Genomic DNA, 23,004 nt, shown 5'->3' on the forward strand with positions numbered 1-23,004 from the left:
TTGTAAATTAACTGTACTTCAATTTTTAAAAATGCTTAAATAAAGGCACTGTGGCTCTTGAAAACAAAACAAAACAAAAACAGAAAGCCAAAAGTGGATAAACCTAAAAAAAAAAAGAAAAAAAAGAAAAACTGCCATCGGAAAAAACAACAAAAACAAACAAACAAACAAAACCTGCCATCGGGAACCGAGACGCCACCCGCCTTTCTGTTCTGCGTCGTCTGTGAGGTCACAGATGGGTCACAATATGATTTCTGGCTCCGGGACTGCTATCCCCTTTGTGTCCATCCCGACGGTCTCCAGGCCTCACGGGATTTGTAGTTTATTATTATTATTTTTTTTTTGCACAAGCCCAGGGACTTCAGAGTGGGCAGGGCTGCTCTGACATCCCTTGGGAAAAAAGAATCTTGCTTCTGTTTGGATTTCAGCGCCGTTATGCTGAAACGTTTGCGCTTTTTATGGGTCTTTGTTCCGGTCTAAAAGTGCCTGCCTCTTTCCCAATGAGGATTTAAGTGCAGAGTGCTTAACATAAGGATTATTTCATGCTTTATGGTGCTATGTATGAGGCAATTCACCCTCCACATCTGTTCGATCTCCTCGCCCTGGACTACAAATCCCAGCCTGGCTTGCGAGGATGTAGAGCCCGGACTACATTTCCCAGCGTGCTCCACGTCCCAAGGAGACAGTAGCAGGGAGGGCCAGTGAAGGCTCTGGGGGAGCTGTCATTGTGGACCCCGTCTCTTCGGTTCCTTTCCCGATGTGACCCAGGGGTTCTACCAGGGACTTGGGGTGCTTTGGGACTCTGCCTAGGACCAACTGTGCCTTTAGGGGCGTGGCCCCGAGGACTACGTTTCCCAGCGTGCCCAGCGGCCGATCGCCGTGACCTTTGTACCGCAATCTTTACTTCCCGGCATGCCCCGGGAGGTCACCCAGGGATTGTCTTGCTCTAAGGGTTGCGGACTAAATTTCCCGTAGCGTCCTGACGTTTCCCACGACCTAGGGAATCCATTCATTCATTCATCCAAAATACTATTTCCGATCGCGTTTTATTAGGCTCAGTTCTTGGCACTGGGAGCAAGTAGTGCACACGGAAGACAAAAATTCCTGTCCTCCTGGGGCTTATTTCTAGATGAAGCGAGCAGACTTTTAGGACTTCTAGTCCTTTTAGGACTCCCGGGCTGTCAAGTCCATTTCCTACTAGGTCCCCAGCGGACAGTTCTTCGTCCTTTTGATGCTGTGAACTACATTTCGCAGCATGCCCTGTGGGGCACACCTGTAGCCTTTAGACTCCATTTCCCAGCACTCGCAGGAGAATCCTCTCAATCATGTTTCCTTTCGACACCTCGGAGCTGCGAACTTCCCAGTGTGCCTCGGGGCCGATCGAGGCCGAGTGTTGCCAAGAGCAATTTCCGCTTATGGACTCCATTTCCCAGCACTCCCTGCGGCCTTCTGTGAGGCGGTTGCCGTTCGCCTCTCCAGGCTGAGGACTCCATTTCCCAGCGCGCCCCGGGACGGCGGGGTGACGTCACGCGCCGGGCGGGGGCCAGTGGATCCTTGGGCGGCGCGGGGCGGCGCGGGACGGTGCTGGGCGGGCTGTAGATCCCGGCGGCCCGTGGGCGGGCGGCGGCAGCTCAGGGCTCGGAGCTCGGCGCTCGCTCGCTCGCTCGTTCGCTCACGGGCTGGCGGTGCGATGTCGGGCGAGGATGGCCCGGGGGCGGGCCCCGGGGCGGCGGCGGCAGCGGCCCGCGAGCGGCGGCGGGAGCAGTTGCGGCAGTGGGGGGCGCGGGCGGGCGCCGAGCCGGGCCCCGGGGAGCGGCGCGCCCGCACCGTGCGCTTCGAGCGCGCCGCCGAGTTCCTGGCGGCCTGCGCGGGCGGCGATCTGGACGAGGCGCGCCTGATGCTGCGCGCGGCCGACCCCGGCCCGGGCGCCGAGCTCGACCCTGCTGCCCCGCCGCCCGCCCGCGCAGTGCTGGACTCCACCAACGCCGACGGCATCAGCGCCCTGCACCAGGTCAGCGCCCCCGCACGGGCCCGTCCCGGGGACCTGAATCGCCCTGGGTCTGCGCCACCTCGAGCACCCTCCCTCCCCTGTCCGAAGTCACCGTTGCTAGTCCTGGTCTGCGCCGTTGCTGCTGCTCCGGTCCCTGCCATCCCGTGCTGGCCCTCTTTTCCGCCCACCCACCTCGAGCTCCCTTCTTCCGATCCTGAGACACTTGAACTGATCCTGGTCTTTGCCACCCTGCGCCGCCCTCTCCCTGCACCCGAGCCATTGTTGACGGCCTCAGTCCAGTCCCTCCTAGTCTCGTCACTTCGCGCTGCTCTTTCCCGACCTTGAGCTCTCTTTACTAGTCTCGCCTGTGCCACCTCCACCGGTTCCACCTCTACTTTGTCATCTAATGCTGGACCTCTTTCCTGAGTCGGTGACACTTACAGCTCTACCGGTGCCCACAGTTTCCCCCTTCCAGGCAGGTATCACTTTCCTGGAGCAGCATCCTCGTCTTTCTCGGGCCTGTGCTGCTTCCCCCCTTGGTCTCTGGGCTGGGCCACCTCTTTGGCTCGGCCCAGGGCCTTCCATGCCACTTCTTTCATCCTTGGTCTGTGCCATCTGTTGCTGTCTAAGGATGCTTTTTCCTGAGCCCCTGCCTTCAAGGCTCTGTATTCGTTTTTTGGCCGTGGCTCGCAGCACGTGGGATCTCAGTTCCCTGACCAGGAATCGAACCCATGCCCCCTGCAGTGGAAGCGCGGAGTCCTAACCACTGGACCCCCAGGGAATTCCAGCTCTGTATTCTTGAAGGGGATGCTCCCCGGGTCTGGGTCACCTCGTGCTGTCTCCCCGCCCCCCCTTCACCCTCATGGCCTCTTCATTCTCCTTCTGCGGGCTGTGCCACCTCTTGTCTCTCACTGTAGGCCTTCTCTCAGGGATGTTTCTCCTTCTCCAGGCACCTCCTCTCTGCCTCTCCTCTTGCCTTGGCCAGACCTGCATCATCACCCTTTTTTTCTGGGAACACTCAAAGCACCCACCTCTATCTGGCTTCGGGACACCTCTCTGTCCTTTGGTCACCTTGCTTTCGCTGCCTGGATCCCCTCCTGTGGATTTGGGCAGATTCTTTCTCCCGCAGCATGTGCCATTTCTCCCAGCCCCCCATCATATCACCTTCCCAAGGGGTCTAGCACCCTGTTTCTCCTCTCTGTCCACCCTGGGGCCCCCATGCCGTTCCAAAACGCTCTGATTGCTGTCTCCAGGGTTGCTCTGAACTGGGGCCCCCCAAATGTCCCACAACTAGAGTTCTCTCTATTTCTGCGTGCTTTTATCACTCCTCACCCCCCTCCAGTGGGACCACCAGGCACAAGCCACAGAAGAGCTCTGTCCCCTCCATCTGTCCCTGAGGCTGTCTGCCTCCTAGTCTCCTCGAATTGGTCCAGTCCCCAGCCCTCTTCCGTGCCGGAACCGCTAGGGTTTGGTTACTTTGGGGCCCAGAGAGGACCCTGGGAAGGAAACCTTGGAAGGGGGCAGAGGAGTGGGGTGGAGGCAGGAAGAGGCCCACTTCTTAGGTTCCCAGGAAGAGGAGAGGCTCAGCAAAGCAGAGTGGTCCTGAGCTCTGATCTCGGTTGCTCGACTTTGTGATCTCGAGTTAGTGTCTTTTCTCTGTGCCTCAGGTTTCTCATCTGTTAATGGGGCCAGTAGTCAGCCCCTCCCTGGCAGGGCTCTGGCAAAGGAGGAAAAACACCCTTCAGGAAGCGGCTGTGGGCATCCAGCTGGGGAGTTGCAGCCCCTGGTCCAAGTACTACCCCTCCCCCCTTTCCCTTTCCCTACCTCCAGGCCTGTGCCCTGCAGAGGCCCTAGTGCTCTCTGGGACATTTTCCTCCATCTAGAGGAGGGTCTCAGAGCTTGGCACACCCAGGAAAGGGGCCTCAGGTTTCATTGTCCCCCTTCCTCCGCCATCGTCCCTGCCCCTGGCTCCCCTCGACCTTCCCGAAGGGGTTGTTGGCCCTGCGTTGCAGGCCAAGCCCCATTCCCCGCCCTCTCCCTTGGCCCAGACCCTGCAGAAGACCACCCTGGCCTGGCCTGTTAGGTGGGATCCTTCTCCCACTCCCGCTACAGGCGAGCACTCGGTAAACGCCCTTGCCAGGACTTTGAAGGAGGCACGAAGGATTAGGGCATCTGAGGTTCAGAGAGGGCAAGTCCCCGCCTAGGGTCACACACAGCCAGCAAGCAGGGGTGCTGGGGTTTGGGTCAGGTCTGGGTGTCTGGTGACCAACTCGTGTTGGTTTGCCCAAGACTGGCCTGGTTTTAGCACTGAAAGTCCCAGGTCCCAGGAAACCCCCAGACAGGCAAACCAGAGCAGTTGCCCACATTATCTGGGTGAGTCCTGCGGCTGTGGTTTCTGTTCTGCACGGAGCAGGTCCCCAGGCGTCAGCTCCCTGCTCTGGTCGGGTCCCTAGGAGTTCTCGAGCCTCAGCCCCAACCTCAGGCTGGTTTGTCAACTGCTAGACGAGGCTGGTATATTCTACCCCCTCCCTAAAATTACCTTGTAATTAGTGGCCAGGGGTCTGGGGTCTGGAATAGGAAAGACTGTGAGCCAGGATTCTTAGTTCTCAACAGGGAGGGGTGGGGGAGTCTGGACCCCTGAGTCTGAGGGAGGGGGGGCTGGGGGCCTAGATTCTTGGATCCCTGGTGCCCAGGCCTCAGGCATCTTTCACATGGATGCCTGTGCCCGGCCAGGTCCTTGAAAGGGAAAGGCCCATCTCTCTCCTTGCCCCCCTCCCCCATCACCATGACAACCAAATGGAAATAAACGGAGCCCAGAGTTCATCCCGTTCCCAGGGCACGTGTGGCCCCCCTTTCACAGCCTGAGTTTCCATGACTTCATGCTCTTGGCCCTTGTAGCTCCCTCCCCCTTCTCCAGATGGATGGTTTTGGAGAGGTGAGGGAGCTGGAGGTTAACCTACCCTGAGGACCTGGGAGTCCAGGTCCACTCCTGTCCCTCAGCCCTTGCTCAGGTCCCAGCGCCCACCCAGTGTCCACACGCGCCCGGGGCTGAATCCCTTCTCTGGCTCCCACTTGGTGTGAGTGCTTGTCTCCTGGAGCTTTGATTCTTCCTCCATCAAACAGGACCCTGACAGCCGTAGGATTGGGGTAGATGCCCGTGCAAGCCCCTTGGTGCAGCGCCCTGTGCCTAGGAGACCCTCGGTGCAGGGGAGCTGCCTCTCCTCGGGCCCCAGGTCCCGGGCACACACTAACTCAGTCATGTCTCCCAGTGGAGGAGGCCTGCCCGGGACCCTCACTCTGTCCCAGGTTTCCAGGGACCTGGTGACTTTACCAGCCCTGCACAGCCTTGGGCCCCAGGGGTCCAGCAGTCTCCCCTCCAGGTACAAGGCAGGGCCATGGTCAGTTCTTGTAGAGTATCTGTTGGATCTGAGGGAGGGGCTGGGGCCCTGGACCCCTGGGTCTGAGGGAGGAGGGGCTGGGCCTCCTCCCTTCGGTTCATCACTGGAAGCCCCGTCCTTCGGTGGTGACTGTGGGTGCGTCTCATCTAACAAGCACCGTTCAGGATTCCTATACCTGGGTGTGAAGCCCCCCTCTCTTTTCTGTCCAGTTCCTCCTCTCGTGGTCTCCAGTAAGCCCCAGATGCCTGGCTGACCTAAGCACTGGGAAGCCGGGGGGTTTTAAACAGCTGGGTGGCTGGAGGGGCCTCCGGGGACAGGGTTGGTGCTTTCCAGAGCCATCTGGGTCTTCTCCTTGATTGTCAGGGCCGCTTGGCCCTGCATCTGCCTAGCGGTCCCTGCCGGGGGTCCTGCTGGCAGGACATGCAGGGTCTGGACCAGGTGAAGGTGACAGCCTGTCCCGCCCCCCAGGCCTGCATCGACGAGAACCTGGAGGTGGTGCGCTTCCTGGTGGAGCAGGGTGCCACAGTGAACCAGGCAGATAACGAGGGCTGGACACCCCTGCATGTGGCCGCCTCCTGTGGTTACCTGGACATTGCCAGGTGAGGCGGGGAGGGTGGGCGGGGCCTGATGAGAACGGGCCCGGACCCCTCCACTCTGACCTCGCCCTGCCCCCAGGTACCTACTGAGCCACGGGGCCAACATCGCCGCGGTGAACAGTGATGGGGACCTGCCCCTGGACCTGGCCGAGTCTGACGCCATGGAGGGGCTGCTGAAGGCGGAGATTGCCCGCCGAGGTGGGCCTCGGGGGCTGCTGCGGGGCGGGCCCTCCGTTCCCGAGGACCCTGACTCTCTGGGCCTCAGTCCCTACATGGGAAGTGGGGTGTGAGTACCTACCCCCAGGGTTATCCAGAGTAATTGGAGGAAGTGCTTGGCACAGAATAAGAGCGCAAACCACTGTTGGCCTGCAGTGGTGTCACTTTATCCTCGAGTCACTGAGGAAGTTGAGGTAGAGGCTTGTCCAGGGGTTCGTTACGTGATTGCAGGTGATCTCAGGAATTTTACTGGGGTGTGGGTAGGGGAATGCACAGGCTTCTGGGGAACTGGTCTGTCCCGTGCTCAGGATCACTGAGCCCCAGTGTCCTTAATATGGGGCCCAGGACCCCTCAAAACTCTGTCTGGCCATGCTCATTTTTCTAGGGGGAGTGTGTATTACTTCTAGCAGGTTCTCACTTTCCCCCTGCCCCGCTACAAATAGCTGTCTGGGGCCAGTTGGTGTGCAGTGTGCGTGGCTGAGCTGGGGGCGGAGGACACGGGGCAGGTCAGGTGGGGGATGGCCAGCAGCTTCACCGCTTCACCCAGTCTCCCGCCGGAGCCCTGGGTCACAGCCCAGCTGGGGAGGTGACTGTCTCATCCGCAGAGCGAGGGTGGTGGCAGCAGTGCCTCGCAGGTGGTCAGGGCTCAGTGGGTGGGAAGGTGTGAGCGCAGGGCCAGTGGGCCTGGCAGGTCTGGAGGGCTGCACGGGAGGTGCGGGCAGGCTGGTGAAAAGTAGATGCCGGGGCGTCCGAGGTGACGCCCAGACTGCTGGCTTGGCTCTGGGTGGGAGGGACAAGGGCCCGCCCTTGGGCAGCTGTGTGTCGGTGGTCGTGAGAGCCACGCCCCTGCGTGGTTGGTGCTGGTGGGCGAGCCGAGGTGGGCAGCTGAGGTCCAGGAGCTTTGGTTCAGGTGGAGGGGAGTGGGAAGCAAAGGAAAGACAGAACCGGGGTTTTCTCCCTCCCCTTCTCCACCTTTTTATCTCAAAAAACTTCACACTCAGAGGCAGGTTTCGGTAGCAGTCCGATGAGTGCCCACACGCCCTTCACTGAGGTTTACCGGGGCTTCTCAGCAGCCTCATGGAGATGCAATTCACAGTGTATGCAGCTCACCCTTCGCAAGTGTGCGATCTGGTGTTTGTTAGTTTTTAGTGTGTTCACGCTAAATGTTGCGCATCCATCACCACATCGATTTTATTTTATTTTTTAAATTTTTATTATTTTTTAACATTTTATTTTATTTATTTACTTTTGGCTGCGCGGGCTTCAGCAGTCGTAGCATGCGGGCTCGGTAGTTGTGGCACGCGGGCTCTAGAGCGCAGGCTCAGCAGTTGTGGCGCTCGGGCTTAGTTGTTCCGCGGCATGTGGGATCTTCCCGGACCAGGGCCCAAACCCATGTCCCCTGCATTGGCAGGCGGATTCTCAACCACTGCGCCACCAGGGGAGTCCCCACATCGATTTTAGATGATTTTGATCACCCCCAGAGAAATCCCACACCCCTGAGCTGTCATCCCCAGCCCTGCATCCCTCTCATTGGCTTTGTGTCTCTAGATTTGTCTATCCTGGACGTTTTGTATAAGTGGAATCGTAAAGTATGGACTCAGGGGTTTTTCACTTTTTGGCATGATTACCCGTGCTCCCTCCCTCTCCTCTGGGGGTGGACCTCCCTGGGTCTCTCCCTGCACCTGGTTCTCATGCCACATCCAGCTCCCTCCACCTGGATCAGCCTTCGCCCTCCTCACCCCCCCCCCTCCCCGTTGTTTCACACACGGCTCCCTCAGCTTGGACCTGGCTGTTTCTTCAGTTCTGCAGTTTTGGAACTTCTCAGCGAGTCCCTCCGGGAGACAGGCTCTGTCTCTCTGCCCCGTTACTGGTGATGTTAACCTTGAACCTCGTTCGGGGGGTTGCCCAGGTGACTCTACCGTGGAGGCATCTTCCTCCCTTTGTAGTTAAAAAGTAGTCTGAGATGGGGATGGACACATAATACACTAATGTGTATAAAATAGATAACTAATAAGAACCTGCTGTATAAAAAATAAATTAAATAAAATTAAAAAACAAAAGTAGTCTGCAGGGCAATGCTTGGGGGCCACCAGGGGGTGGGTGATCTCTCGGACATCCTGTGTGTTTCTGCAGGAAGTGCCCAGAGCTCACATCACCTTCTCACAGCAGCCCATGTTCCCCTTTTGCAGGGCGAAGGTTGGGGGATGTTGGCTTGTAGGGCCGACCAGGCACAAAGGCCTGTGGTCCTACTGGGAGGCCCCTCTGTTGCACTGCTGGGGGTGGGAGGCACCTGCCAACAGCACTGCAGCCACCGCCTCCGGAGTCGGGTGGCTCCTGCCCCACGGCTCCGCGATGCTTGCCTTCACACGGAAGCCTCAGTGGAGCGTGCTCGGCAGAGTCTCTGCATTTTACCACAGTTTAAAAAAGAAGGGCTTCCCTGGTAGCGCAGTGGTTGAGAGGCCGCCTGCCGATGCAGGGGACGCGGGGTCGTGCCCCGGTCCGGGAAGATCCCACATGCCCCCACATGCCGCGGAGCGGCTGGGCCCGTGAGCCATGGCCGCTGAGCCTGCGCGTCCGGAGCCTGTGCTCCGCAACGGGAGAGGCCACAACGGTGAGAGGCCCGCGTACCGCAAAAAAAAAAAAAATAAATAAATAAATAAAATAAAATAAAAAAGAAGACAATTTATGGGCTTAGGTAACTGCGGTCTAGGAGTTACATGGACTTGAGGCGTGGTTTGATCGAGGTGCACAGTCAAAAGAACCCCTCCATCACTGCTGAACTCTGTATCGACTTCATTCTTAGACAGCTTCTCTCCGTGAGGCACTGATTCTTAGCATGGCTGCTAGCAGTGCGGGCTGGTGCCCCAGCGGAGCTAGAGCTCGACTCCTCCGTAGCCCCATCCACAGTCCTCTGACTGGCGCTCTTAGGGCCGCCTTGGCCACAAGCTTGCCCCTGAGCCAGTCACGGTGGCAAGGAGGATGGCCAGGCCTGGCGAAGTGGCCACCCGTGGAGCCGGGCTGTGGGCTCAGCCACGTCGGCTGAAAGCAGAGGTCAGGAAAAGGCAGAAGTCTTCACGGAGGCGGGGGACTGGACGCCTGCAGGTCCAAGCAGCGGCTCCACGGCAGATGCTGTTCCCACAGCCCGGGCCGCGGGGACACAGTCCAAGCACAGGGCTCTCTGGCTGCTTGCTCAGAAGGGCCATGGTCGGACCCACAGGGACTTGGAACTGGGCAGGGAGGACACGTAAAGTGTTTCTGAAGCATTTGAAGCAATCACTTGGAATCCTAACGTCAGGACAGTGGCCGTGGGGCAGTTACTCTCAGAGACGGGCAGCTCTGACAGTCAGTTCCGGTGATGGCAAGGCAGAGCACTCTTACCTCTGGCTGGCAGGAGTGCGGGTGATTCCAGCCACCGTGGGAACCAGCTGGACAGCATGGATTACAGCTGGAGATTCACGTTCCCAGTGTTCCAGCACTCCTAGGCCACCCGATGGAGGCTTCAGTGTTGAGAGGATGTGGCCAACACCCAAGGGCGAAGGGATCAGTCAGTAATCTATAAATGAGTGATCCAAGCAGTGGTCGGCAAACGTTTTAGGCAGTACATTTTTTTTTTTTTTTTAGCCACACTACATGGCATGTGGAACTTCCCCGACCAGGGATCGAACCCAGGCCCCCTGCCATGGAAGCTCAGAGTCTTAACCACTGGCCCACTGGGGAAGTCCGTAGGTAGTAAATATTTTAGGCTTTGCGGGACATGCTGTCAGGTCGCGACCACTCTACCCTGCTGCTGTGGTGGGGAAAACAGCCAGGGAGGATATGTAAATGAGTGGGTGTGGCTGTGTTCCAATAAAACTTTACTTACAAACGCAGGTGGCTGTCCAGAAGAGGTGAGTCCGCAGTGACAGGAAGTGGACTGGTGGTTGCCAGGGGCTGGGGAGGGACTGCTTAATGGGGTACGAGGTTTCCATTTGGGGTGATGAGAAAGTTGAGGTACAGGTAGGGTCAGTGGTTGCACGTTGTGAAAGTCCTAAAAGCCACTGACTGGTACGCTTTAAAATAGTGAAATTGCGCTTCCCTGGTGGTGCAGTGGTTGAGAATCTGCCTGCCGATGCAGGGGACACGGATTCGAGCCCTGGTCTGGGAGGATCCCACATGCCGCGGAGCAGCTAGGCCCGTGAGCCACAACTACTGAGCCTGCACGTCTGGAGCCTGTGCTCCGCAACAAGAGAGGCCGCGATAGTGAGAGGCCCGCATACCACGATGAAGAGTGGCCCCCCCCCAAAAAACAAAACAAAATAAAAAATTAAAAAAAAAGAGTGGCCCCCACTTGCCGCAGCTAGAGAAAGCCCTCGCACAGAAACGAAGACCCAACACAGCAAAATTAAATAAAATAAATAAATAAAATAGTGAAATTGGTAAATTTTATGTTAACCAAACTGGTGGCCCGCACGTGCAGGCTGTAGTTTGCCAACCCCCATGAAGAGCTCTGTTAATAAACATGGGCAAATCTCGGCAAAGAGCAAAGTTGCAGAAGGATGCGTTTGAACACGCAGGATACTAACTGTGGTTGCTGAATAAAAGATTGGCAAACTCTGCCCTTCCCTGCCCGCAGCAAGGCGCCTGCATCTATAATAGGACTGAACGTAGGTGATTCCCTTTAAGGAGGTCGGGGAGGAGAGAGGGAGGGGGGGTCCCTGAGTCCCTGGCACTCTCCTGGCCTCCACCCCAGCCTGGGCCTGCGGGATGGGCCCTAGCCAGCCAGACATTCCTGGAATAGCTGCCCCTGGGAGTCCCCGCCAGCCAGGGGACCCTAAGGTAATCCATTGGAGTTTAGTCCGAGTGCCCAGGTGCCACCGGGTGGCGCCAGTGCGCAGCTGGACGCGGACAGATTTGGTCCGGGCGGGGATTGCGTTTCTGGGATCCTCCGGGTAGCCCCGGGGCAGCATTTCCAACCTGCGGGGCCGCGGGGAGGGGCACCCTGTCATTGCCTCTGTCGCCTTGTACTGCTGTAAGCCAAGCGGCCGTACACCGCATCTTCGCCAGTGCTGTCCAGTGGAAAGCCAGAGTCAGCCACAAGCGTAACAGAATTTCCAAGTAGGTGCGTGGAAAAACAAAAACAGTTGAAGTTAATTATAGTAATATAGTTATTTAATCCAGCACGTCCGAGACATTATCATTTCAATACGTAATCCATATGGAAAACTACGCGTGAGCTGCCGTACACTCTTTTTTTCTGTGCTTCGAAATCCAGTGTATTTTACATTTACGAGGCGTCTCAGTGGGAAGTAGCCACAGTTCAGGGGCTCCGCAGCTACACGTTGCTGACGGCTGTTGAGCAGGGCGGCCCAACCCTGTGCAGCGCTTGGGCGAGTGAGAAATTTCACAATCGAAAAACTAACAGCCAGTAATACACTTCCCAGGAGAGAGAGTACACATTCCCTAGAAGGGACTGTTTTTGACTCCCGTCTCAATAGGTCATAACGTGCAAAGTACAGATTCTCAGTGACAGTCTAAAGGTAATATTCCAGCCTCACAAGGCTGCCCGTTTTGATCCACAGTCAACTTACGTTTAAAGTCATAACTTGCCTTTCGCATCCATAAATGCAGTACAGTTTTCCATGAGACCAGTTGACTACAGTGAAATTGGCGAGTGAGGAAGCATGCTTGCCTCGCACAGATGGCGCAGGTGACAGCAGGGAACAGCAGCGGGTGGGAAGGTGCCGCTGCCCCAAGGTACGGGCACCGTTTAGTGGCTTTTTGCCTGGTTTATCCTACTCATGAGTGATAACGGTGACAAAACACACAAAGATGCGGGGCTAGGGACTGTATCTGTAGTGATAGGAAGTGTAAGATGTAAGGTTCCTGCGCCCTCCATCCTCCCAGCCCCCAGCAGTGACTCAGAGACCCTTAGTGGACCCCAGGGCTTCACGGAGCATGGTTGGGAAGTAACAGAGCTAGTTCAGAGCTAGTCCTCCCGGAGGAGGCTCAGAGCAGAGGGACCAGGCCGGGTGCCACTCGGTGCTTCCTGGGTCTCAGGATGGGAGTCCCACCTATCCCCGCTTCTTGTCCTCCCAGGTGTGGATGTGGAAGCAGCCAAACGGGCCGAGGAGGAGTTGCTGCTTCACGACACAAGGTGCTGGCTGAACGGGGGCGCCATGCCAGAGGCCCGGCACCCCCGCACGGGGGCCTCTGCCCTGCACGTGGCCGCCGCCAAGGGCTACATCGAAGTGATGAGGTGAGCTGGGCCGGTGTAGACCCTCCGTCTTCCCCTGCCCCTTGCGCCGGGCCAGCCTGTTGCTGCTTCTCACTGTCTTACACCTTCTTGTGGATTTTGTCCATTCCCTCCCTTTTCTAGTTTCTGTACCTAAGGCCATGCATTTCCCTCTAAATACAGCCTTAGCTGCATCCATAAGTCTTGATGTGCAGGCTTCTCGCTGTCCTTCAGTTTAAAACGTTTTCCAACTTGTAGTCTTCCTTGACCCAGGGATCACTTAGAAGTACGTCGTTAATTTCCAAATACACGGGACTTTCTAGTCCTAGTTGAATTACATGCATGCCTCATTTCATTGTGCTTCGCCAATAGTGTTTTTTTGAAGATTTGTGGCAACCCTACGTTGTCAGATGAAGGTGAATGTTTTTTAGCAATAAAGTGTTTTTTAATGTATGTACATTTTTTTAAAGACATAATGCTGTTGTACACATAACGGACTTAACTTTTATATGCACTGGCAAACCAAAAAATTAATGTGACTCGCTTTATTTCAATATTTGCTTTATTTCGGTGGTCTGGAACCGAATCCTCCATATCTCCGAGATCTGCCTGTACTCACTTCCTGGCTTACTTGCACTGTGGTCAGAGAACAGGTTCTCTATGATTCCAGATTTCTGGAATTCATTGAGCTTTGCTTCATACCCCAGTCTCTGTAAGCTGGAATGCTTCATAACCCAGTCCGTAAGCTGGAAAAGAATTGTGTTGTTAAGTACAGCGTCCTATATAGGTTATTAGGTCCACTTTGTACTCATGCTGTTTAAATCTTCTGTATCCGTAGTGAGTTTTCCCCATCTGCTTATTCTCTCAGTTGCTGTGAGAAGTGCAATAGAATGTCTCACGATGATTGGATTTTTGCTGTTTCTCCTTGTAGTTGTGTCAGTTTTTGTGCTGCATATTTCGAGGCCAGGTTATTTGGTGCATCTATATTTTAAGTTGTTGCCGCGTGTACTCTCTGCTCCTCATCCTCACCTTGGTCTTGTCCATTTCTGAGTGCCTCAGCCCTTCCTGTCAGTAGTTGGTTCTACTTCTTATCATCAGACTCCCCTGTTCTCTCTTTATTTTTTCCCTTTCTCTCATGTGATGTTATACTTTATATTTAGTATATAAATGGAGTCCAGATGAATCTCTCCATCTCTGCTCACCTCTGTGTTAATGAACTTTTAGAAAGGTCTTCCAGGGGAATTCCCTGGTGGCCTAGTGGTTAGGATGCTGGGCTTTCATTGCCGTGGCCCAGGTTCAGTACCTGGTCGGGAAACTGAGATTCCGAAAGCTGCACGGTGCGGCTGGGGAAGAAAAAAAAAAAGGAAGCTTTTCAATGAGGAACTTAAGATGACACCTAACAGCTCCAGCCTCATGTCCTGGCTGCTTCCCCTAATTCAGAGGTAGCGTGCCTTTGTCCTCCGTAGTTCCAGCGAAAGTCCTGGGTCCGATACTCACTGGGCTACCTTGCACACCTGCTCATCCCAGGGCTGATCCCTGTGGCAAGGAGGGTGGGACACTGTGAATGGTCAGGCCCGGTGATGTGCCCAGCCCTGGAAGCTGTGCCCTCTTCTACCCGTGGCTTCCACCCCTGAGTCTCTGGTGGCTGCTTCAGCTCCTGCCATTGAATCTGTGTCCCAGCCAGCAGGAAAAAGCAGGGGGAAAAAGGAGCAAATGTCCATTTCTTTTAAAAGAACAGTCCAGAAGCGGCGTACGTACTGAATACTGACATCCCATTTGCCAGACCCTTCTCAGCTGGCCACTCCTAGCTGTGAAGGAGACTGGGAGATTCTACTTCAGCAGGCAACCCACTGAAAGCTGGGTGCCTTTTTTTTTTTTTTTCCAGAAGTGTCTTCCCAGGGCAGGGGGCCTCATCTTCATTCAGGGCTCTGCAGTGGCTCCCCACCTATTTATCTATTTATCTATTTGGCTGTACCAGGTCTTAGATGCAGCACACAGGATCTAGTGCCCTGACCGGGCCCCCTGCATTGGGAGCACAGTGTCTTAACCACTGGACCACCGGGGAAGTCCCTGGGTGCCATTATTAAAGGTGGAAGGAGAGTAGATATTCACGGACAGCCTCATTCTCTGCCACAGAACTGAAACGCTTTGGCCTTAGAGATACTCACTGACTGTAATTTCATTTCCGCCCCTTAGTATGGGTTTATAACCGGATCTATGGACTGCATTTTTGGAAGAATGTAGCTGACATTCTCCTCGTTAAAGATGAGTGGCAGGGTATTTCTTTGATGGTATTCACTCAACACTTACTGAGCACCTGCTGTATGCCAGGCCATCTTTTAGGTACTGGGGATATAGCAGCAAACGAGACAGATCTGGGCCCGTATGCAGTTCGCAGCCTTGTCGAGGAGACAGGCAGACAAGTGACTGAGGAAGCCGGTCACATCACATGGCCCTGAGTGCTCAGAGAGGGGTCCTCAGCCTCCACCCTGGTGACGTGGGGCTGGATAACCCTGGGGGCCTGTCCTGTTCATGGGGGTGGGACACTGACCTCCACCCACTAGGTGCCAGGAGCCACGCCCCACCGCAGTCTCGACAACCAGGCACATCTCTGGGCGTTGCCCAACGTCCCTTGGGGGTCAGCGTCGTCCCCAGTTGAGAACCACTGGTCCAGAGGGATAGATATAAACAGGGCAGTGGGGGAGAGCGAGTGTGGTGGGGAGGTCCCCTTCGAGATTCGGGGAGGAGGTTGTGACTACCGGGGAGGAGGTTGTGGCGCGTGCTTGGGGGAGGAGCGGACGCCCGCACGGCTGGAGCAGAGTGAGCTGGGGGGCCCCACAGAGGCGCTTTTGTTTAAAATGGCTCTTTACAAGGTACCTCGTCTCTCCGCCTTTCCCACCTTGCTTCAGCTCTTTCTCACTGACACGGAACTTAAATGCAGTTCTCTAAAAGCAGGCCTGTCTACCCTACGCTGAGTTTGCAGAATTGCCCTGGACCAGATCGTGTGGTCTAAGGTGGTGATTATCTCACGGGAAAGAACCGTCTAAGCCAGGGGTTCTGTCTCGGCCCTGGTGGCATTTGGACCAGATCGTTCCTGGCTGTGGGCCCATCCTCTGTGCTGCGGGATGTTTAGCAGCATCCCTGGCGCCGACCCACTGATGCTCCTGGCTCCCACCCCTACGTTGTGACGTCCAGAAACATCTCCAGACACGGCCAGACGTCCCCAGGCGGCTATGTGGTCCTGGTTGAGAACTGCTGCTCTGAGCCAGAGGGGTCCTGGAACAGTGCTGCCCCCAGGCCGCCCCTTCTGGGGTCTCATCCTTTCTCTAGGCTTGGGTGCTGGGGAACCCCTGCCCTCACCTCCCCTGGAGCTGTCTCACAACCAGGGGTGACGCTCAAAAGAGTTGAGCACTGCAGGTACAAGAAGCAGGGTTCCAGAGGCCACCTGCTAGGCCAGGGGAGGAGTCAAAGCGGTGGCAGAGAGGGTCACTTCCGGGAGGGGGCGCCTTGGGGCCATGGCGCTTCACCCCCTGGCCCAGGACCGTTTTCAGTACTGTCACAGCTGGTACTGCCCCCACAGCACAGCTGGCCGACCTGAGCTCTTGGCCCCGAGCCCCTGTCCTGGTCCTTGACCTGAGCCTCCCTGGCCCCCAGGCTGCTGCTTCAGGCCGGCTATGACCCGGAGCTGCGGGATGGGGACGGCTGGACGCCCCTGCACGCCGCAGCCCACTGGGGCGTGGAGGACGCCTGCCGCCTGCTGGCGGAGCACGGCGGGGGCATGGACTCGCTGACGCACGCGGTGAGGGCCCGTCCGGGGCCCGGGGCCCGGGGACCGGTGGGGGGTGGGAGGGCCCCTCCACCAACTCCTCACCTGCCGTTTCCCCTCCCCACCCAGGGGCAGCGTCCCTGTGATCTAGCGGATGAGGAGGTGCTGAGCCTGCTGGAGGAGCTGGCCCGGAAGCAGGAGGACGTGAGTGTCTGTCTGCAGCCAGGAGGGAGGGCCTCCACGTCCCTGGGGACCTGCTCTTCCCTGGACGGTGACCTGGGCCCAGTGGGGATCCAGGAGGAGGGGCACAGCTGGGTACTAGGGGGAGGCGGGGCCTTGGGCCCCGGGGGACCTTGGGACGCAGATGGGAGTCATCTATCCAGGCTTGGGCTGGGCCTTGTCACCCCTGGGACGCCCCCCCCGCCCCCCCCCCCCGCCAGCACTGGGCCAGGCCTTGTTGCTGGAAAAACGCAGAATGAAGGGGTGAACGGTGCGGACTCGGGGTCTGAATCCCAGCTCTGCCATGGATTTGCTGTGTGAGCTCAGGCCAGTCACTTAACCTCTTTGGGCCTCAGTTACCTCATCTGTAAAATGGGGATAGTACGGCGCACTTGATGAGTTACATGTTCTGTTACGTGGAGTACGTATTATGCTATGAGTGGTACGTATGTAACTAAACAAAAGCATTCAGAACCCTGCCTGGCACACAGTAAGCCCTCTTAGGTGGCAGGAAACATCTCCTGAGGCCTTCTGGGGGCCAGGCCCTCTGCCTGGAGCTTCTGGTGAGTGGCAGGTAGACAGGACCAGACCCCCGTGTTTACAGCTTGGCTGTGGCAACATTGAGGGAGACGGTCCTGTTTCCGGCTTGGCGGACTTGGGCAGCTTCCTGGGGACCAGGGCTCGCACACTGTTGAGGGAGCAGTACGTGCAAAGGCTCAGGGGTGGGGAGTCGTATGGCACCCGGAATTTGGAGAGGGGCAGACCCTGAAGGGCCTTGAATGCCAGGGAGGAGCAGTGTGATGGTGAGGAGGCTGGGGGCTCTGGGAGGGCGTTTAGTGGGTGAAGCAGGGTCTCTGAGAGGTGGGGGCACAGATGAGGCCTGGGGGTGTCTGGGAAGGGGTTTGCTAGGAGGGGCGGGGGAACTGCTGTGCAGGCTCCGAGGTGTGAAGACACAGCAGTCGGGGAACTGCGCCCTGAGATGCCATTTGGGGGCTGGGCCTGACAGCGAGCCTTAAGGGAGGAGGCCGGGCCTGGCAGCCCGTGTCCGGTGCGCTGAGGGATTGGGGAGAAGTTTGGGTAGCTCGCCCCTGGGACGTAGAGGCCAGGAAGCCTGGGGGCCCGAGTACTGGACGACTCATTTGAGACCCAGGGCACCATGTCTAGGAAAACTCAGCGAGTGCACAAGTCATCTCATCCCCCCCTGTACCACCTCCACCCCGGCACAGTTGTATGTGGGACCCAGGAGGGTCTGCGTGTTCTGCCCCTCCCCAGTGGCCCCCTTCCCCCCTTTCAGCTTCGGAACCAAAAGGAAGCCTCCCAGAGCAGGGGCCAGGAGCCCCAGGGGCCCTCCAGCAGCAAACACCGAAGGTAGGGGAGAGGCGCCTGGAGGGTAGGTGGGCTGGAGGTTCCCTAGGGCTTGGACCCCAACGCCCTCCCCTTCCCACCAGGAGCTCTGTATGTCGTCTGAGCAGCCGTGAGAAGATCTCCCTCCAGGACTTGTCCAAGGAGCGCCGGCCTGGTGGGGCAGGGGGGCCCCCAATCCGGGACGAGGATGAGGGAGAAGAAGGCCCCTCAGGTGAGGGGCTGGGGGTCTGGGGTCCTGAATCTGGAGAGGAGGGGGCTGCGGGAGGAAGGGCTGGTGCTCAGAGACCTCTCCTGCTTCCTACACTGTAGAGCCACCTCCTGCAGAATCCAGAACGCTCAACGGGGTCTCCTCCCCACCACCCTCTAGCCCTAGGAGCCCCATGGTGAGTCTGGGTTCCCGGAGGCCGTGCTGGCCTGGGAGGTTGTGGGGGGCGTAGCCATAAAGCCTGTGAACCTCTTGTCAGGGCAGGTGGGGTGAAGACTACAGTTCCCAGAATCCTCTGGGACAACTGACTGCCTTTTCCTGGCTGTGCCTGTCCTCCCCACCCCCCAGTTGTAGTTTGTGATGGTCCTTTTGGGGGTAACACTTGAAGTTCTTGAGAAGTAGGACCCGCTCCCTGTAACTGATACCCTTCCCTTCTCCAGACCCCCGACGAGGCCCCCTTCTCCACGCGCTTTGGCCTCCAGAAGACGGGGAGCTCTGGGGCCCTAGGTCCTGCGGAGAGGCGGGGCGCCGAGGGTGCCTCGGGGGCTGGGCTGCAGCGCTCCGCTTCCTCCTCGCGGCTGGAAGGGACCTCCACTCAGGTGAGCAGGGTGAGGGGCAGGGGACCAGACCCTGCCTAGTCAAGGAGAATAGCCCCCTCCTCTCCTCTCCCCGCAGGCCAGGGAGCCCCGTCTTGCCAGAATTACCCCCACCCCCTCCCGGAAGGTGCCGGAGTCCTCTGCCCCGTGAGTCTGACGGCCCGGGTCCCGCCGGGAGTGGGGCAGGTCTGGGCCCCTGTCTTGTCAGCCTTTGCTCTCTGGGGTCTGGTCCCTGCCTTCCACTCTTGGCCTCAGTTTCCCTTTTGGTGCATCAAGTAAAAGCTCACAGTAAAACTCCAAGGCCACCGTGATGCGGCCTCCGGCGGCCCCCACCCCCCTCTCCAGCCCTCCGCCCTCCTTTCTGACGCGGGCTCGCTCCTGCCCGGGCCCTTCACTGTGGCTCCCCACTCACCCCCACAGGGCTTCCTTCCTCCCTCTCTCAGGTTTGTTTGAGTGTCAGCTTCTCAGGGAGGCCCACCAGCCCCGCTGCACTCATGCCCCAGCCTCCGGACACGCACACCTCCGGTCTCCTGTCCTTGCTCTGTCTTTTCTTCTCCAGGGTGCTTCATCCTTCTGACGTATCATGTGGTGTCCTGATCTTTCTGTGGTTATCCTCTCTTTTGCGCGCATCTTTTCTGCTCAGATCTGACTCAACGGGGCAGAGATAATTTGTTTCTTTTTCTTGTGCTTCTTGCTGTATGTGTGGTGCCTGCCACGTAACGCAAGCTTGAGTAATATTTGCTGATTGAATGCATTCACACAGGTCTGAGATCTCCAGGCCTCCTCCTCCCTTGGATAACTCCACTCTTGCCTCCAGGATTCCGGAGCCTGAATCCCCAGTGAAGCCAAATGTCCCCGTAGCCTCTGCAGCGCCCCCAGCGGACTCCCGCGACCGCCGGAGGTGAGGTGAAGAGGCCTGGGGGCAGGAAGCAGCTGTCTCCCCAGCTGGGAGACAGCTGCCTTACCCAGGAGTCCCAAGGTTGGCGCTGAGGTCCTCTGGCCGAACTTGACTTCCCCTGAGAGTGTCAACCATGGGATGGGACAGGGTCCAAAGGAACCCTCTCTGAGGTCGGGGCCCTTCGCTCAGGTCCTACCAGATGCCTGTGCGGGATGAGGAGTCTGAATCTCAGCGGAAAGCTCGCTCTCGCCTCATGCGCCAGTCTCGGAGGTCCACACAGGTGTGGGATGGGGGCCTGGACCCCTGGGTCTGCGGGAGGAGGGCCTGGGGGCCTAGACTCTGTCCTGAAGGGGCTGGGCCCTGAGTCCTGGACCCCCTGACTGCCCCCTTCTCCGTGCCAGGGTGTGACTCTGACAGACCTTAAAGAAGCAGAGAAGGCTGCAGGAAAGGCCCCAGAGCCAGAGAAGTCGTGCCTGCAAAGCCTGGTGAGAGGGTTCAGGTGCCCGGGCAGGGGATGGTACAAGATGCCCTCGTCCTCTGACCCCCGTGCCCCTCTCCCACAGGACCCTTCCCGGCGACCCCGAGTCCCCGGGGTCGAGAACTCTGATGGCCCTGCCCAGAGAGGTGAGGTCTGGTCTCTGGGAGGTGGTCAACCTGGGCCCACCGAGCCTCCTGCTACAGTCTTAACTGTTTTCCTGGGGGTTGGGCCCAGAGACCCTGACCCTGCAGAGGGGACCCCTCCACAGATCACTGTGCTGACTCCTGCCCCTCCCCCAGCAGAGGCGCCCGAAGGCCAAGGGCAAGGACCACAGGCCGCCGAGGAGCACCGCAGAGTCAGCAAGGAGTGGCGGGGACCTGCCGAGGTGCGGGGCGGGGCCCAGGCGGGCCGAGCTGGGGCTGTGGGCCGGCCTTGGAGGTGGGCTGGGGGTGGAGCCAAGCTGAACCCCACCTCCGCCCACAGGGGGAGGAGGCGGAGCCGGCGCCTGCAGACCGCAGCCCAGGATCCAGGTACAGGGTGGGCAGGAAGGGTTTGGGCTGTCTGTGGGGTCGTGGGCGCGCCCCATGACGCCCTCCTTGCCCTCACCCCAGCACTCCCGAGGGCGGCCCCTCTTCTCGCAGGCAGCGGGACCTCAACCCAGAACCAGAGCCAGAATCAGAAGAGCCTGATGGAGGCTTCAGGAAGGTTCGCGATCCCACCCCACGATTGTGCCATTAACCCCCACTTGCTGGTTTTTATATACCTGCCCTCCTGCCCCCTACTTAGTGGCTCTGCCTGACCGATCCGGGCATCCTGCTCTTTTCCGGCCCCACCTGAGCCACAGTCACCCCCCTTCCCCGCAAACATGCGGCATCTCAGCCGGCAAGCCTGACCCCCGTGTCCCTCCTCCCGGGGTCCCCAGCTGTATGCAGAGCTGCGCAGTGAGAACGAACGACTTCGCGAGGCCCTGACCGAGACCACACTGCAGCTGGCGCAGCTCAAGGTGGAGCTGGAGCGTGCCACGCAGGTGAGGACGCCGCGGCCCTGGAGGTGGTGGGAATTGGCCGGCGTGCCAGTGCTGGCTCCGGATTCCTGGGAGGTAGGGCCAGAGCGTCGAGGGGAGGGGCCTGAGTGGTGGGGGTACTAGGACCCTTGGGAGGAGGAGCGTGGCAATGAGGGGCGAATGAGGGGCAGAGCTAAGATCTCGGAGGCGGAGCCTGGCCCAGGAGGGGCTGGGCTTGTGGTCCTGAGCCGTGGGCGGGGAGGTCTGGGCCAGCCGGGAGTCTGCCTTTCCCCCTCTCACTGCTGGTTTCCCCCTTCTGGCCATTGCGGTTTGGACGCTTCTCTGAGCCCTGCCCTTTTTGTGTCCTCACCAGAGGCAGGAGCGATTTGCAGAGAGGCCCGCCCTTCTGGAGCTGGAGAGATTCGTGAGTAAGGGTGGCTGGAGCGGGGCCAGCTGTGTCCCCAGCCTTACAAGCTCAGGCGGGTCTGGATGAAGAGGGCCACACTGACCTTCTAACGTGCCCCTCTGCCCGTTCCCCGCCTCTCTCAGCCATACTTGACCTCTGGCCCTCCCCGACCCCCGGTCCCTCGTCCTCACCTTCCCGTTTATTCCAGGAGCGCAGGGCCCTGGAGCGGAAGGCAGCGGAGCTGGAGGAGGAGCTGAAGGTGATTGCTAATGGGAAGCTGAGGGCAGAGCGAGGGTGGGCAGTGGGTGCAGCCTGCCCAGGGCCACCTGGCTGACCCGTCCCACCTCGCAGGCCCTGTCCGACCTCCGGGCTGACAACCAGCGACTCAAGGATGAGAACGCAGCCCTGATTCGCGTCATCAGCAAACTCTCCAAGTGACTCTGGAGGAGGCCCTTCCCCCGCACCCATATTTATACAGCTGCTTCTGCCACACGCACCCCTTCCTTTGCGTGAACACGAGTGACAGGGCTCCCGGGGAGTCTCTGAGAAGCCATAACCTCCCCTCGGGACCTCCAGACTGGGAGGGGAGTACAGAGTCCCCAGGAGCCAAGGGGGGCCATCCGAGGCCAGGATGGAGGCGGAGGCCGAGCCAGGTAGGGGGACGTCGCTGAGGGGGGACTGGGGCTGGAGGCGGGACCAGGAAGGAGCCGAGGACCAAGAAGCGCCAGGACCAGAGTGGCCGCCCAGAGGTCCCCCCTCACGTGTGATGCCACCCTCATCAGCCCTCCCACCCGTGAACAGGGATCCGAGAATGTACCAATAGTCCCTCCGGCCTCGGCCAGGTGGGCCTGTATATAGGGGCCGTGTGCAATAGGGAGGGATGTCTTCTATTTTTTGCTGCCCCCTCGCGGCCCACTGTCTGGGGCAGGGGGAGAAGGTATTTTCGAGATAAAGCACAGGCACCACAAATAAAAGTCGTGAAGTTGCCACTCAGTGGCTGCGTCCTTGGCTGGAGGTGGGGCGCTGCTTCCCATTCCCGTGCTGGGGCTGTGCCTGCCCGTCACGGGGTGGGACAGGGCTTCAGGAAGAGCGGCCAGTTGGAACAGAGGTCCCAATCCAGGGCCCACGTGGTCACAAGTCGGCTTGGTACAGAGCAGGAAGGGTCAGCCGGGCGAGGGGTAGGGGCTGTGAATATTGGGGTTGGGGAGCTTGGGTCTTGGCCATCACTGCTTTTGAAACAAATTTGAGTCAGTTGCCAACATTTAAAACTTGGGGTCGTTCACATGTAAAAGTCCGGGGTTTTGACTTTCCTGAATAAACAGGACTCCGACAGTGCGAGCTGTTCGGTCCTGCACGGCCACAGTTGGCTGGAGCCAAGTAGGAGCTATCCTCCAAGCTGGGGCATTCATTCATTCTCTCGCCCACTCATGGTCCCGTTCTCCTTGCCTGGCCCTGTCCTGCGTGTTGGTGGCACAGTACTGCATGAGACAGGGAAAGATCCCAGACACTTCAGGAGGAGAGGCGTGAGGCACCCAGTGACAAAATAAAGGCGTCGCCAGTGGTAGTGCCGCGGAGAGAAAGCAGAGGGGGCGGCAGCGGTTAGGGAGGCTGGTGTGCGCGTGTGCAGGAGTGCGTGCCTGGCGGAACACTGATTGGC

General features: G+C 58.5%; 1 protein-coding gene across 2 annotated transcripts; it reads left to right on the forward strand.

Moving 5' to 3' along the window:
- Positions 1-1,690: 1,690 nt before the first annotated feature.
- Positions 1,691-21,785, forward strand: PPP1R12C (protein phosphatase 1 regulatory subunit 12C). 2 transcript variants are annotated; one of them, XM_065899633.1, is made up of 22 exons: positions 1,691-2,011; positions 5,857-5,987; positions 6,064-6,182; positions 12,276-12,435; positions 16,066-16,210; positions 16,307-16,381; positions 17,691-17,764; positions 17,845-17,972; positions 18,071-18,144; positions 18,407-18,565; positions 18,642-18,709; positions 19,326-19,463; positions 19,650-19,740; positions 19,862-19,945; positions 20,024-20,084; positions 20,238-20,323; positions 20,422-20,468; positions 20,550-20,643; positions 20,861-20,965; positions 21,315-21,365; positions 21,556-21,606; positions 21,699-21,785. In XM_065899633.1, exons 1-22 carry the CDS (start codon positions 1,691-1,693, stop codon positions 21,783-21,785), a joined length of 2,349 nt encoding a protein of 782 aa, XP_065755705.1. The 2 variants fall into 2 exon arrangements, with proteins under 2 accessions (XP_065755705.1, XP_065755706.1); XM_065899634.1 differs by having other exon boundaries at positions 20,241-20,323.
- Positions 21,786-23,004: the final 1,219 nt, after the last annotated feature.

Source organism: Phocoena phocoena, chromosome 20 (genome assembly GCF_963924675.1).
Source record: "Phocoena phocoena chromosome 20, mPhoPho1.1, whole genome shotgun sequence".
Classification (NCBI taxonomy): Eukaryota; Metazoa; Chordata; class Mammalia; order Artiodactyla; family Phocoenidae; genus Phocoena; species Phocoena phocoena.